Source organism: Pseudopipra pipra, chromosome 3 (assembly GCF_036250125.1).
Source record: "Pseudopipra pipra isolate bDixPip1 chromosome 3, bDixPip1.hap1, whole genome shotgun sequence".
Classification (NCBI taxonomy): Eukaryota; Metazoa; Chordata; class Aves; order Passeriformes; family Pipridae; genus Pseudopipra; species Pseudopipra pipra.
Window position 1 is genome coordinate 32,763,267 of NC_087551.1, and position 17,067 is coordinate 32,780,333.

At 39.7% G+C, this 17,067-nt stretch overlaps 1 protein-coding gene across 9 annotated transcripts in view; it reads right to left on the reverse strand.

The window, feature by feature from the left end:
* Positions 1 to 17,067, reverse strand: part of LTBP1 (latent transforming growth factor beta binding protein 1) — a 192,408-nt gene that overhangs the window by 26,196 nt on the left and 149,145 nt on the right. For all 9 annotated transcript variants that reach the window (XM_064648552.1, XM_064648549.1, XM_064648548.1 and 6 more), the window contains 2 exons: positions 9,964 to 10,089; positions 7,630 to 7,773 (listed from right to left, as the gene is read on the reverse strand). In XM_064648552.1, coding sequence (XP_064504622.1) covers positions 7,630 to 7,773; positions 9,964 to 10,089 — 270 coding nt within the window. The remainder of the gene's footprint in view (positions 1 to 7,629; positions 7,774 to 9,963; positions 10,090 to 17,067) is intronic.

The following is a 17,067-nucleotide window of genomic DNA, read 5'->3' on the forward strand; positions in this document are numbered from 1 at the left end:
TTGTCATCAAGTCATAGTGGGATGACTCACACAACTGGAGTGTTGCAATGAATGGTTATAAACTCCTCAGAAGAGACAGGCAAGGAAGGAGAGGTGGCGAGGTAGCCCTTTATGTTAGGGAGTGTCTCAATTGTCTGGAACTTAATGATGATGACTAAAGAGTTGAGCATTTATGGGTAAGAATCACAGGGAAGGCCAACAAGGCAGATATTCTGGTGGGAGTCTGTTATAGACCACCCAATCAGGATGGAGAGGGAGAAAAAATCTTCTATAAGCAGTTGGGAGAAGTCTTTCGATCTCTGGCCCTTGTTGCTGTGGCCGACTTCAACTTACCAGATGTCTGCTAGAAATATAAGACAGCAGAGAGGAAACAGTCTAGGAGGCTCACAGAGTGTGTGGAAGATAACTTCCTGACACAGCTGGTAAGAGAGCCAACCAGGGGAGGTGCCCCGCTGGACTTGCTGTTTGTGAACAGAGAAGGACTGGTGGGTGATGTGATGGTCAGAGTCTGTCTTGGCCAAAGCAATCAGAAAACGATAGTGATTTTGATTCTTGGAAAAGTAAGGAGGGGTCCCAGCAGAACTGCCACCTTGGACTTCCAGAGGGTAGACTTGCACCTCTTTAGGAGACTCCCTTGGGTGGGAGTCCTGAAGGGTAAAGGAATCCAGACAGGTTGGATGTACTTCGAGAAAGAAATCTTAAAGGTGCCATAGGCCACATCTATGTAGTGAAAGACAAAACAGCAGGGAAGACCAGCTTGCCTGAACAGAGAACTTTGGCTAGAACTCAGAAAAAAGGTGAATTACCCTTGAAACCAGGGAAAAGTAACTCTGGAGGACTACAAGGATGTCAGGAAGTTATGCAGAGAGCAAATTAGAAGACCAAAGCTGAATCAGAATCAGAACTTAATCTGGTTACTTCCATAAAAGACAACAAAACGTGTTTTTACAAATACATCAACAACAAAAGGAGGGCTAAGGAGAATCTCCATCCTTTTTTTGGATGTGGAGGGGAAACACAGTGACAAAGAATAAGGAAAAGACTGAGATACTTAATGCCTTTTTTGCCTCAGTCCTTAATAGTGAGACCAGTTATCCCCAGGGTATCCAGCCCCCTAAACTGGAAGACAGCAATGGGGAGCAGAATGAAGCCCCTGCAATCCAAGAGGAAACAGTTGGTGACCTGCTATGCCATGTAGACACAAGTCTATGGGACTAGATGGGATCCACCTGAGGTACTGAGGGATTTGGCAGACATTCTCACCAAGGCACTTTCCATCATTCAACAGCAATACTGCCTAACCAGGGAGGTCCCAGTTCACTGGAGGTTAGCAAATACGACATCCACCTATAAGAAAGCATAGGTATATATAAGGAAGGAAGATCCAGGTGAAAAAATGCCTGCATGACTGGGCCCAGATAGTGGTGGTGAATGGATTTAAGACCAGCTGGTGGCCAGTCACAAGTGGTGTTCCCCAGGGCTCTGTACTGGAGTCAGTCCTGTCTAATATCTTTATCAATGATCCAGATTAGAGGATTGAGAGCACCCTTAGTCAGTTTAGGGAGGTCATCAAGTTGAGCAGGAATGCTGATCTGTTGGAGTATAGGAAAACACTGCAGAGGGATCTGGACAGGCTGGATCGATGGGCCAAGGCATACTGTATGGGGTTCAACAGGGTCCTGCACTTGGGCAACAACAACCCCATACAGCACTACAGGCTGGGGGAAGTGTCTGGAAAGCCACCTGGTGGAAAAAGTCCTGGGGGTGCTGGTGGGCAGCTGGTGGAACATGAGTCAGCAGTGTGTCCAGGTGACCAAGAAGGCCAATGACATCCTGGCCTGTATCAGAAATAGTGTGGCCAGCAGGACCAGGGCAGTGACCGTCTCCCAGTACTTGACACTTGTGAGGCTGTACCTCAAATCCTGGGCTTAGTACTGGGCCCCTCACTACAAGAAGGATATTGAGGTGCCAGAGCATGTCCAGAGAAGGGCAACAGAGCTGGTGAAGGGTCTGGAGCACAAGTCTTAAGAGAAGCAGCTGAGAGGAAACTGGGGCCGTTTAGCCTGGAGAAAAGCAGGCTCAGGGGAGACGTTATCACTCTCTACAACTACCTGGAACATTGTAGTGATGTGGGAGTTGGCCTCTTCTGCCATGTCTCAAGTGAAAGGATGAGAGGAAACAACCTCAAGTTGCTCCAGAGGAAATTTAGGTTGGATATTAGGAAAAATTTCTTCACAGAAGGGTGGTCAAGCATAGGAACAGGCTGCCCAGGAAAAGTGTTCAAGTCACCCTCCCTGAAAGTGTCCCCAAAGTGTGGGGACATGGTTTAGTGATGAACATGGCAGTGCTGGTTAATGGTTGGGCTTGATGATCTTAGGGTCACTTCCAACCTAAACAGTTGTATGACTCAAAAATACCACTTAAAAAATAATGGTTGTGAGGTGAGAGCTTTAAGATAGTGATTGTCCAACAAATGCTGAAGGAATTAAATGAACTACAGCTCTTGCTACCTATTATCACTGCACACCCACATTCCCCCAAGCAGATAGAGCAAGGCAACTTTACTGAGCATGCCAATATTAGATCCATTTTGAGGAAAGCAGGTTTAAAAATGCCAGTATAGATTACACTCCAATGTGTAATAGTTCTTTGGGCTTCTAATTCCAAACTGACAATTGGAACTATTTCTAGTTTCCTCAGAAAAGTGACTTCAGTTTTGGGATGTTGAGGGGTTGGCAGACACCTTTATTCAAATTTAGTATAGTGTTGCCACCTACAAGGCAAACTTTCCTTTGCAGTTTTACCAATACAACTAAGTTGTACATTAAAAGAAACACCCAGCTGGGTGCTTATTTCAGCTTTGTCAGTTTAGCCTGTGGTCAACCCTCATCAGATAATTACAATTTTCCATAATGTGCTGAATTGCATCAATTGAGGTGGTTTTGCGGTATCAGTTGCTATCCAGTAGGAACTATGTTAAGACTATCATGTCACAGAAATGCAGCTAAAATCTGCCATTCCAAAGTGAGAGAGCAGTACTTCAGACACCAAATCATACATTTTCCTTGGCCATTTGCCATCTGTCTAACTGAATCAAAGCCAAATTTTCAACAGGAGAGAAAGCATGGCAGTATTCATCCTGTTTACCAGAGAAAGAACACCAGAAGCTGCCCTGGGAGGAAGGGGAGGTAGTCTCATGTCCTTTTTTATTCCCATTTTACATATGATGTGTTGGTTTCTCCTCCCACTATCTGTTAATCAGCTTAAATGGGTGTTGTTTACACAGCTGTGGCTGAGAGTTAGTCAAGCAGGCGTCATGAATGTTTGGAAAGCAAATGAGGCAAATGAGACACAAATCTTTTTTTTTTTAAACCAAGACGAGTCTGTGTCTACAGGCTTATAATTTCTCTTTCATAGATTATTAACCACTTAGTAAAAAGGTTGGTTTTGAAAGTGATTTCACTAGGTATGTTGAAAAAATAAGGTAGGAAATGGATACATATTTTTTGCATTGTTGCTTCTGGTTTTTTGTTAGAAAATGTAAAATATCTGTCTACCTAAGGCATGCTGGTACAGAAACATAATTTTATCATATTCTTGATACAACAGCCTATATGAGAAATTCTGTATAGTTGCTGCATGGTTGGTTTCTGAAGTATTTATTAGAAATAGATTTATATACCTTAGGTTAGCCTTGATCCAATAATATGCTTCAGCATATGTTTGATGCAAAAACATACATTAGTAATATAGGATTCAGTAGACAGTCTGGATATTAGCACATGCTTAGATTTCAGCATACACTTAAGTATTTGTCTAATATTGTCCTGTTAACACTTTGATCTGAAAAAAACCCAAAATGTGTAGAACTGATGGATCTGAAATACTGCAGCTGTGTACCAACACCTCTCATTCACAGGTAGAATCAGAAAGGTGATTGCTAGAGTGAAAAATAGTCATTGCAAGTTCATGACTTCCAAAAACTCAGCAAAGACTCAGGTGGCTCTGAGCAAACAGCTTGAGTAACACTGGCTGAGGTCACTTGGTCTGTTCAGCCTGGAGAAGAGGAGACTGAGGGGAGACCTCATTGCAGTCTACAACTTCCTCTGAGGGGAAGAAGAGGGGTGGACACTGGTCTGTGGTGACCAACGACAGGACCTGAGGGAATGGCCTGAAGTTGTGCCAGGGGAGGTTTAGGCTGGATATTAGAAAAAGGTTCTTCACCCTTTGAGTGTCTTTGAGTACTGGAAGAGGCTCCCAGAGAAATGGTCATGGCACCAAGCCTGAGAGAGTTCAAAAAAAATTTGGGGATGGTCCTGTGGAGGGCGAAGGGTTTGACTCAATGATCCTTATGGATCCCTTCCAACTCATCATATTCTTTGATTCTGACTTTCAGAATCTGATTTTCAAAAAATCCAGTAAAAATAGATTTGTATGGGCCTATCATCAGGGTGAACTTGTCTAAATTTCTCAATTGACTCCACATGCGACAAGCTGCAACACTTAATATGTGTGTGTGTGTACAGTGCATATGCATATCCAGGTGTTTTAGGAATCTTCAGGCCTGGGTTGTACAAGCTGTGTGGTGTTCACAGTTAACATCCAGCAAGTTGAAGTCCCCCACAGGGACAAGGGCATTTGATTTGCAGGTGTCCATTAGTTCCTCAAAGAACAATTCACCAGTGCCATTGTCCTGGCTAGGTGGTCTATTGTAGGCTCCCATGATGACATCCACGTTATTTGTTTGTCCTTTAATCCTTACCCATAAACTCTAAACTGTGCGATTGCCAGCTGTAAGCTCCATGCATTCCAGCCCCTTCATTACACACCCCATCTTCCACCTTGCCTGAAAAGCCTGTAACCATCCAACATGGCACTCCAGTCACAGGACTCATCCAACCAGGTCTTGCTTATGTCAATGATGTCATATCTCTAGAGGGGACTGGGCCAAGGCTTTGAGCTCATTTGTCATGCTGCAAGCATTGGTATAGAAACATTTCAAGTGTGGTTCATCGTAGCTGACACCTCATGAAGAAGATTGAGGGATCTCACTCCTCAAGTTTTGGCATGCCACCCCAAAGCATACCTATTCTAATCCTCAAATATACACTATCCATTATTGCTTCCATTATCCATTCAATGCAATGAGACATATTAGTAATGTATCAGTCTATATTAATAGTTTAAATGCATTCTGCAACATGCAACAATTAAACCCACAGTAATATGTATTATTACTTGAACTACATTGAGTTTGGTACTTGATAGAAATTAATCACAAATGGCTTTATACAGCTTGTTAAAAGAATACATGAGAAGACTTTAACCTAATCCATATATTTTTTTCTCTCTTAGACACAAAGATGCATATAACAGCAAATTTTCATCTCATATAGAATAAAGGTCTTTTCCTCCTGTATGTTTTCTTCTTTCTGAAGCATTTCCTACATTTTGTGAATGGTGGGGTGGAGAGGAGGGGAATAAGACAATTAAACCTTGCACAATTACTTTGTTTTGATGGTTTTTTTGACTGGAACGTGACAATATGGGCTTGAATTCCTGATACATACACTGTTAGGATTGTTTCAAGACACAGCTAACAATAGACAAATTTAGAGCAAATAAAATCTAAATAAAAGGAAGTTTCTAATGATAAGAAAAGTGTTAACACAGCACTCCACAAATCTAACAACCTTTAACCACATGGAAAAAAGGTCACAGATTAAAGCAACATTTGAACAAACTTCACCTATTTGCAGTTCGTAAGAGATGGACAAACTCTTCTTTATGCACAAAAATACAGAATGAGAAATAAACAAGGGCTGAGTAAACCACACTGAACTATAGATATCTGCAACAGGATAATGCAGATTAAATTCTTCCTTTCTGAAAATAGGCATGTGCAAGCTAACACTGACAGATGATGTCCACATGCACCACAGGAGCTCCCAAAAAACCACGCCCAACTTGAGTATGTGGCTTATCAAAGGCAGAGGATGTGTGGCTATTCTAATGCTCTTTGCAGCAAGAATAGTTTAAGAAGAACTAACAGAAGTCTTTTCTCCTTTTACTTCAGAAGAAAAGAGAATAGTAAGTGGCTGTTCTGGTACAGCCTGGTACAGGCTGGTTCAGCTATTCCTGGTACAGCCACTTTGCCTTATTCTAGTTCAAGAGCATATAATGTAAAGTACTTCTCACTAGGTCCTTCTGATCTCCCATATGAGACTTTCCCCCTTGATGATCTTATCAGAGAAGAGACAAAGATAAAGCATGGGTTCTGCTAGAGCCTGATGAAGGCTGGAAGGGAAGGAGGAATAGTTTCTTTCCAAACTGATCACAGCAAAGCTATGTTCACTGCTGACAACAAAATGGAGTTAGTACTGACAGTAGAGTACCCATCTGTTGACAGTACAATCAGTCACACCGTGTTTTTCATTCGCTTCCTCCCCACAGTTATGTTAGGGTAAGTGCTCAAATGTTCCTTGGACTTGATGGCTCAGGTCCTCTACTGATTTTTTAGCTTTGGTTTTGTTTCATCAAGTAGCTGAACTCTCCTGAGTACTACCTCCTCACAGGACAAAAACCTTTGTCAATCAGCCGCTAATGATATTTCACAGGCAACTTCTTGAGTGCTGCTGAGTGCTACATTCAGTGATCTAAATACTTGTTACAATTAGGTCACAGATATTTCAACCTTGTTTACAAGTCTGAAGGACCATGAGTGACAGGAGAAAATAGCCACAACTTTAGAAGCTGTAGAGTCTGCATCCTGGCACTAGAACCAAAGCTTTCCAGAAGCTAGATCAGCCTGTAGTGTAAGAACAAAATAAGAAAAAATACCAAGACTTGCATTCTGGAGGAGAAAAAAAGCCATGCAAGTAAATCTTTTCATTTCTTGTATTCTGCTGATCCTTATTGAGGGCTTGTTCCTTTCTCCAAAATGGATCAGTGTAGAACTGCAGAGGCATCTTTCCAGTAGTATTTTTAACACAAAAAACACTTGATAAAAAACCCTCACAAATCAAGTACAATGGACTAGTGCGGAAAAAAGGAGTAAAGTAGGCAAGGACCCTCAAACAGTCACTCTTTGAGTGACTGACAACAGCAGGAGATGGTCAACAATTTAGTGGTTTGGGTTTTTGCTTTCCCCACTATGTTTTCTTAGGACTTATGTTAATACTAGATAATGCTAACAACATATCACTATATACAAATTCTGATTTTAATAATATGCTTCCTTAAACATTGTCCAAGCATACTAGTGGATGTTTGTAAAAATTTGAACAAAAATTAAAATCACTCAGGACACAGACTTGATTCCATATCACATTTCATTATTACAGTACACCAAACAAGAGACTGTTTACTCTTAACTGCTGTAACAGTTCATCATTATTGCCAAGTCTGTTGATTTATAACATTTAGAAGGTGTTTCTGCTATGTTTTCACTGATAACATATTCTGTCCTAGAAAAACCTCTTCTCATGCATGCACTTTCAAGAAGAAAAAGTTTTAAATTTTTCTGTTATTGTTAAAGCAACACCAGTACTTAAACCAACTTTGCCCTTCCCGTGGTTACATATGCAGTGGAAACAACTGCAAGCATGCAAAAATCCACTCGAGTTTTACCTGGTGAGGTACGGAAGCGACACTGTCCGGTCATTGGATCATACTCCTGGTTTTCATCAGAGCACAGACACAGGAAAGAACCATCAACGTTTTCACAGAGGGCTTCGCCACATACTCCACTCAACATTTCACATTCATTCACATCTGGGGAAAAAATCCAAAACATAAATTGAGACCCATTACTGACAGTTTGTTCTTTTATCTGCTGTATCTGAGCCAATGTTGTCTGCCAGATTACTGATGTGATCTCCAGGGAAGGATTAAAAACTCACTAATACCAAAGTAGATTCATAAACAAGTAGTCAGTCCTTTGAAATAAAGGTCCCTGAAAGTGACAGTTTATAGGGTATTAGTGCTGATTAGGTGCTGCTTGTAGACCAGAAACCACTTTTTTTTTTTGGTGTTTCTTTCTCATTTTTAATGCTTGCTTTCCAGTGTATCCTCTTCTTGGGATTTAACATTCAGACTAATTTCATTTGTTTTCTTGACCTTATTATCAAATTTTCACTAAACTGAAGGAGCAGAATTAAGAGGTTTTGGTGTGATTCAGACTGCAGTATAAAAAGACAATTAATTTTCCTCCTCAAAATCCCATTTTCCTTGTGAACAGTGAATTCCCCAGTCCCATTGCCACCATATGCCTCTCATATGCATGGCCTCACAGGCTGCTCTGGAACCCAGAAGAGTTATGCACAGGTCATCCAGGGACCCCTGCCAAACACTGCAAAACTCCTCACTCCACATATTCCTAACTTGGATTCCATACACTTGCTAACTAGCCTACTCTGAAATGCTTGCTTGATTGATAGGAGAGTTGTCTGTATTTAAGCAAGGATTACCAAATACTGTCAGGATCACCTAACTTTACTCTCTTTTGCTAAAGTGGACATTTGAAAATCTACTTTGTCTACTAATGACAGAATCTGTAAATGATAATTTCTGTATCACAATTCAGAAATCTCTATAACTGAGTGTGGTCTAACATATAAATTGTGAGGCAATGCTTCATCAATTTTACCTCTTACCCATCAAAATCTACTCATATGAATAAATGTTATTTTTGCATATTCTTATATAAATATGCATTTTAACTTAGAGTTTGCTCAACACTAAAAATATACTTAGATTCTTCTTTATCTTTTTACTTTACTCATAAGGAACAAGTCTTCTTTGGGGACCATTGCCTAGTCAGGAAGACTTACTCTTTCCTAAAACTGTTTTTGTAGAAAACTGGTTTCAAAATTTATAAGAGTATTTTATATTACACAGTGTATACAATAAAAAAATAAACAAATATATTACTTTATGGTTTTACTTCACTAGGAACTCAAAATTAAATTTAGCTCCATACCAGCTTTTCCTTTCCCTTTTTTTTTTTCTTTCTTTGCTTCATTTGTTTTCTTCCATGAAAAGTTACTGCATGCCAAAATATATACTGGTATGTTGCAAGCTAAGTGCCAAATGGCATAAAGAATTTTGTAACAAAACTATTTAATATATTAGAAAATGCATACAAACACTCTGTAAAACTTCTAACTCCTCCTCTCTGTTTGGCATTCCATTTAAGTCTCTGTTCCTGGTAAATGTGTTTCATCCTGATTCTGGCTTGAAGAAATCGCTTAATGAATACCTTTCCTTGATCTGGTATTAATTTTATATTAGAAACTTGTGCTGTCTCAGATGGTTCTCAAGTCCAAGCATCACTATTAACAACAGATCTGGAAACCTACTACTCACAAAAGAAATGTGCAGTATTTACATACCTACAAAAATCTCACATAATTTCATGGTGATAGGTGTCTTTCCTAGAGCTGGAAGCCAGTGTTAAGATCTGTTCAAATATGTGCAACTAGGGAGGTGCCATCTAATTCAGCCTGGCATTTCTGGCAGGAAATGCCAGACGCTATTTCCTGCAAGGGTAGTGCAGGGTCCTGGTTATTCAGCTAAGAGATTAAACAGATGGCGCACTTGAATAGGCTGAAGTATTAAATTCAACCTATTATGATTTATATTTGTGAATGGTCCTAACATGCAGAAACAGTGAGGTTTCTTGGGTTTTTAAAAAGAGATAAAATGAGTGGATCAGCTTACTTGCTGTTGGCTTCCATTTGTCCTAATAGCAGGTTCTCATTGAATAGATACACAGTTAAGTTTCCATCTGGCACAAAGTTCAATGAGTAAAGCACAGCTCAACCTCATTTTACTCGTAAGTGGTATAACTTCAACAAAAAATGACAGAAAATAAAAGTGTACTTATGAAACGCGTTTTGTTTGAATGCTGCTTTTTGACCACTTGAACTTTGCAGCAATGACTACTCGCATCTAAGAACTCACCAGTACACCCTTGCCCATCCTGTGTGTCCTGATACCCTTGGTAACAGAGGCAGCGGTAGGAGCCATCCATATTTTCACAGAACCCGTGACTGCCACATACTGTGCCATTTGCACATTCATCCACATCTGCAAGGAAGAATTTTAACATCAGACAGGCCGCGTGACAGCCAAAGGCAGACATTCATCAAGTGTGCAGAAAACTAACAGACAGGCCATTTTTGCAAACAGATGCAGCAATGCTCCTCTACACATTGGGAAGGAACACTCAAAGGACAAGACACAAAAATTTGCACACGTACAATTTAAGAAACTGTTTCAGTATTCACTTTGCAGGAAATATGTCAGACAATGGTTTTGGTCAACTGCCTCCACCCATCTGTTTCACCAAACCTGCCAACCATGGCATGATACATACCACCATATAATAAGCCACAGTTTAAATAATCTCTCTGATTGACTTACAGATTCTACCAGTGTAGTATTATGCAGTCAACAGCACCTGTGAAACCAAACTCACTGTGCCTACAAAAAGATTTCAAGGGTAGGGCTGCATCCCCCGTGCAGAAGTGCTGCATAGATCTCATTCTGGCTCTCAGCACAGAAGAGAATTTCATGTTCTAAGTGGTATATATCTGTGGACTAAGCCTTCTGTCTTTAATCCCGTAAACTTATATACACAAATAATCTTACTCAGGTAGGCAAAGTAATTTCAGTGCCTGCATGCTTTCTGTACTGTCCCTTTCATTTGTAGTTCCTGTTTGTGGTTTGCTGGCCTTGGAAGTAAGAGCCACTTGCATGAGTAAGTCTGTTCTTTGACTCAGCTGCCCTTCAAACTATAATGAAGCAAAGCTGCTTGTGGCAGATCATGGTTTATTTTTGCAAGTGTATGACAAGTGCTAGGAATGTATTACTTTTATCTCCACTTAAAGAAAGACCTAAACCCAAAGCCCTGACCATCTGTGGTCATTAAAGATGTCATGGTGTGCTTTTCAGGAGGAAGAACATGAGCTGAAACAGGGAACCTGCCAGGATACTACGAGTAGTACCTTCTTCCTTCTAAATTCCACTGCAGCCTGAAGTAGAGAAAATATTGCTGTATTTCTTTCCTAAAAATCATTATGACATTAAGTAAGGTTGCTGTCCCCTTGCCTTCTGCACAGTGCCTCAAGGGGTAATTACATTTTAAATGGGGAATAAAGGGATTTGCTCTTGATTTATCTGAGTACTTATTACTACGGTTAATTCTGTACATTACAGTAGCCCTTCATGTGATGGCACTTGCCATCATCCTACCTCCAGTGAAGGCCTTAGGCACTCCCTGAACTAAAGAGCTGGTGGGACTGAATCCTGCATTGCCACAGAGATAGGGCTTCTTTGAACAGGTGAGCAGCACTGCTGCCGAGTGTCTATCTCTTAGGAGAGAGTAGGGCTCAAACATAGTCCTGTCTACTCCTCCAGCTCTTCACAGCTGTGTCAAAGAAAGACCTAGAAAAGTCAGCAAAGATGCACCTCTGTAAAGTAAGAAATGCAGATATCCCCAGCAACATCAAGGCAGTGGAAAGAATTCAAAAAGTTTATGTAGAAGGCCAGAACATGAGAAACTTACAAAATACCTAACAGTGCAGTTCACACACCGGGCCCCAGGGAGAAAAAAGGCAAGTTCCCGCCCTCTAAGGGCCTCTTTATAATCTCTGTTTCTCCCCTGCCTTCCCAAGGCCTCTGTCCGTGTCTGTTAGGGCTATTTCTCTCCAGCATAGGAGAGACAGAGATAACACAGCTCTCTCTGCAACACCCTCTGGATTGCAGAAGGGAAAAAAAAACATCTAACCCTCTTGAGAAGGCACTTTGCAGGCTTCCCAAGTGAAAACAAGAATTTCTAGCTTTCGCGTTACAAAGTCTTCCAAAAGCAAACTACCCCTACAACCTCATTCTTCCCCTGACAGTGCTCACCCAACAAGGACATTTTTCCTTTTAAATTGTGTCTTATGCTAAGCTGAAAGGGAACTCTTGGTCTTGGAACCAAGTGGTCACAGGTCCCCAAGCTATCAAAATTTAACAGCATGTCATTTACCATCTATACCTGTTACCTGTTGTGTTGCCCTCTTGCTCCCCAAGTGCTCAAATTCATCCACACATACTTCCACATGCCACAGGGAGAGGCATTTTGGAGTCTTGAAAACTACCTTTTCCTATGTGCTGTGGCAGGGTGTGAACAGGTTTAGAATTGCATATAGACTTTTAAAGGCAGAAGAGACTATCCACAACCTCTTAAATAGGTTAAAAAACTCTGGCAATTTTAGTACCAATGGAGTAAATTGTGCAATTTTAACATTTTTCTCAGAAAGGCATCTAATTTCACTTTAGGATGCTTAAGTGTTTGGAAACTTACATCTACTGAACTGATTCACTGGTTAACAACCTTCAGCTAAAATACAAATTTCATACAAAAAATGTATGAACTACATACACCATAATCTAGGAGAAATTTATGAGTATAATTAATGATTATAAAAAAAGGATCTGCAGATGGAAGTGGCAGAAAAAAATTATTTGGTTTGTAAGTTTTGTCAATAAAGATTTTAATGGTCTTTATATCTTGATTTATTAAACAAAGGAAAAATATTGAAAGAATTTATGTCAGAAAGGGTGATTTGTATTTGACGATGAATACAATAGCCAGTATGCTTATTCTCAAGGAATTGAATATGAAATTTTGGGTGGTTTCTGCATATTGAACTTATTGAAATCTACCACAAACTCTCCCTAGTAGAAATAATTCAACAACTAGAGTACGCAAGGTATCTGTATTAAAGACACTGTCAAAGGTGAGAGGTTCAAGTACTACCTTTAATACTTTTTCCTTTTCAAGTCACCATAATGACAAAATTATAAAAAGATGCATGTGGAGATACCGGGAGAAAGAAAATAAAAATTCTTTATGGCTGTGTTTTTCTGGTCCCTCCTTCTTGCTGCTGTGCACTAGACCTGCATAACATATCTGATTTTAATATTTAGTCCCACACAATAATCAGTTTCACATATCTAGCAAAAAAATCCGAATATCCTTATTCAGAAAACTATGTTAATAATAGTTAAGAAAAGGAATTCAAAATGGTAGATTGACAGCCAGGAATTTAAGACAACAGACAATAACAGTGTTTGCATTTTCAGTGGCCTACATGAGTTGAATAAAAAAAGTTCCTGAGCCACAGAACAATTACTCTGCTAGAAACCTAAGCAGAAGAAACTGCAACTGAAGATTTCAGAATGACCTAAATTACAGAATTCACTTACTTAAAAGCTAAATGTTAAAGGAAACAGTACAATGATTCATGCAGGTGGTTCTTCATAGGTAAACCCAAGGTCATCGACTAAAAAGTTGCAGAAACAAAACTTGTGATTGCAGCAAGTGTCCCAATTGAGTATATAATACAGCCACAGAAGACGGTTTTGTTTTTAAAAAGTACAGTCTAAACATCTTTCAATGTATGGGATATTACAGAGAAGGTCCAAGCACCAAATATTTTTCCTTGTCTAGACAGTTCACTCAAAGGACTCTTTTTTACAGCCGGAAAGGACATTTGTTTCTTTAATCACCCCATAAAGAGTGAGGCTTGTAAGTGGTGATTCTCTTGCTACATGGAGACAAATTAAGCGGAAAAAACTAAACATGAAACTAATATATCCTATGTCTATACAGCGACTAAAGCAGTTCTCTGTAATTACAACCTGTTTTAGAATCCATGAGTCAGTGCTACGTGCTTTAATCAAAACTCCTTTGATCTAATATCATTAAGATGTAAGGAAAGGCAAAAAATGTCCGCACTCAAGCACACTATTCAGCTCAACACTGTGTTCCTATTTTCTGCCAACCCAAACAAAATGAGGGCATCCTCAACCTCAGGCATGATACTTAAATCTCACTGAAATCTACTTACACGGCAAAGTGTCTGGAAGAGGAACTGCTTCCTAGAACAGCTCTGTACAGTGATTAGGGAAGTAGAGCTCTGATTCTAAGACTTCCAGATCGCCTGTTGAAGCAGGCAGTGAAGCTCCTTGTAGTAGGAAGAGAGAAAAGTGAGGGAGCCACTGAGAGACATATGGCATTGGACATGGAGACAGAAGAGGCGCTTGAGGCAGGGTACTGACTTAAGCATCAGGGAACCTCTAACTTGAGGTTTTGCCAACACGGTTGACTAGCAGCCAGCTGGGTAAAACACCATCTTTACATGAACCCCAGAGAGCTTGACAAGGAACTAGGGAGCGCTCCGAGAGCCTCCAGTTCAGAAAGCCTGGTGCAGTCAAATTGCTGAGTCTGGGGCCAGGCAGCAACAAAATGTCACTGCTACAACAAAAATTTGTCTACACCTTGGAAGAAGACACAGTCTCCACAGCTGTTCAGTTTACTTTGGCCAATGGCCATAAAAACTCCATACCAGAACTGAACCACATGAGGTTCTTAAATGTTTTATGTTGTTGTTGTTTCTAACTTTTTAAAAAAAAACAAGTCAAAAACTCATACAAAAAAAAGACAGGAGATATGGAAAATTTGCTCTCCAGGTACAGAGAGGTGTGTAAATCCAGGAAAATTTCCTCAGGTTCTTTCTCTGATGGTATAAACAGTTATTCTCACTCACTTAACTACAAGTAAATTCACAGAGGCACCTAGTGTAAAGAACAGTATCTTCTGCGGCTGAAAGCCACATCCCTTCTCAGTACCTGGAATGTCACACATTCCTTTGTTTTATCTTGCCTTTTCCCATGAAGCTGACACCACTACAAATACTAACACTGATGCCTTCAAGTGCTCCTTTCAAATGAGTTTTTTCAAAACTCTAGAGTTGTTTTTATTAAAATGACAGAATGGAGAAACTAATTGTGGTGGAAAACAAGTGCTGCTGCTTCAGAGACTAGAAGTACCCTTGCTTCGCCAAGTTATTAAAATACTTTTCCAAGTGCTGAATATAAAGTCTGATCTGTATTCCATATACCGTACCAATTACTTGTGAAGCACACTCAGCTGGTTTTGTACTTGTTTTATTCTTCATTAAAGAGTTCCAAAACTACTCACAACCCTGGAAATAAGATCTTGTGATTTCATCTTTCTCTATTTAGTAAAAGTTTGGCCTTTTTGTTCTAATGGAGATTAACTTTGTCCTACTTCATCATATGTGATAGCAACCCTTCCCTGGAAACTGTGCTACTTTATTAACTGTTAGAGGTCCAGAGGGATTGTTGTTTCTGGTACACCTCCAAAAATTAGATGCTAATGACTTCGGGATTTTTTTTTAATTTGTGTTCCTATTCCGTTTTGTTCAGGTTTTTTTAAAATTCTGTTAATAAGTGGTCTTCTAACTTTGATTTGAAATAAAGTGCTTAGTTCCTACTAGAGCAGACTGCATTCTTCTCTGACCACTTTTTTTTTTTAGCTGTGCTCAACAGTGAGGCAAAACACCTGCTACCACTTTTCTTGCAGCAAAATCGAAGATATCCAACCATATCCTTCCTAAACACTGGGTGAAATGTATACCTGCTGCCAAAAGAGTCCATGAACATGCTTTGGAATTATCTCCATTACTTGAAATCACAAAATACTTCCTTGTCCATCAATCACTGGAATAACTCAGATTTGCTCTCTCTAGCCTACTTAACCAGGCTTTTGTCTTGGCAGTAAGAGAATGTTTCTTTCAACTTATGCCATGATTACAAAACAAAGCAAAAGTTTGGAGAGAAAAAAGCAGTAAAAATACTGCAGGATTTTTTTTAGTTATCAATAATAATTAAAACACAAATATTGTGCTTGATGTCATGCTATATCTAAATATACAGCACTTATTCCCTTGCAGCAGCATAACAGTGTTCTTGCCAGCAGTGTATTTCATTTCATTAGAGATCACATTACAAACTATATGGCAGGTTATGTGCCAGCTCAAATAATAATGCTGTAATACCAGTTTTCCTCTGGTATAAGTAGAGGGAGTAAATGCAACAAGTTTCAGTACAACTTGTCCACTGAAGGACAAACATTTTCACTATCCCTAAGTGAACTATGACAAGAGCTAACCCATGAAACCTAATCACATATGGATTTACTGGCCTATAATTTGGGAGAAAGAACAATTGCTTAATTCTTGGATGCTTGAGATCCACTACCCATAGGTTCTCAGTGCTTCTTTGCATGCATCTCGCCAAAATACTATCACAAAATTTTTTTCCTTTCGGAACTTTTCCAGCAAGGCTTCTTGTCCTGAACAGTTCTCTCATCCTTAAGAACAGACATCTGTCATCCAGTTAGGGGATTATTTGTTTTCTGTCAGCATCACCGACCACAAAAAGCCTCATAGCTCCTTGGTACCACTGAGCACAATTCTCCTACTTTAAATTCTGTGCAGGAGAACAGCATCACTAGCAACTGCGTGCACTCCATTAGCAACAGGATATATTGTCATGCTATAACCACATAAAAACCCTAGTCACACCAAGTTCCAGGCTCCTGGTTGATGCTTTTCACCAGTGCTATTACTGGAGTAGCTTTCACAACCTTATATGAAAGATACTTGTATAAGCATACCTGCATATACTTACAAACAATAAGCTGACTTAGCACTTTAGTGAAGATCTAATTATTGCTATTTACCCCATTTCTGCCATTTCAAAAGGCCTGAAGTTCTATCATAGGTAGCATTTCACTACAATTTCTCATTGGAGTTACTTCTCTTGTATGGATGCATAATCTGCATATTTAAAAAACAGAAAGTCTGGACAAGCAAGATTCTGTTGTCTCCGACACAGCAACGAGAACATTCAGGCAGCTCAGGCTTGCTGAAAATGTACTTATGCTTCAAATTAAATAATTCTAAATATCCATGGTAGGAAGATCTTAAACACTGAAACTTAATCAGAAGCCTGAGTTCCAAACACACTTTACATGCATTTTACGTATATTTATTCTTTCCACCCCTACTGTAAGATAGAAATAATTCCCTATCTATGAATATTATTACAGATATCCACTGGTTTCATTTATCTCAGCATAAAAATATAATTCCCTTCCTTGTCATCGTTAGGTTAATACTCCTTTTTTACCAATTTGCTCAAAAAAAT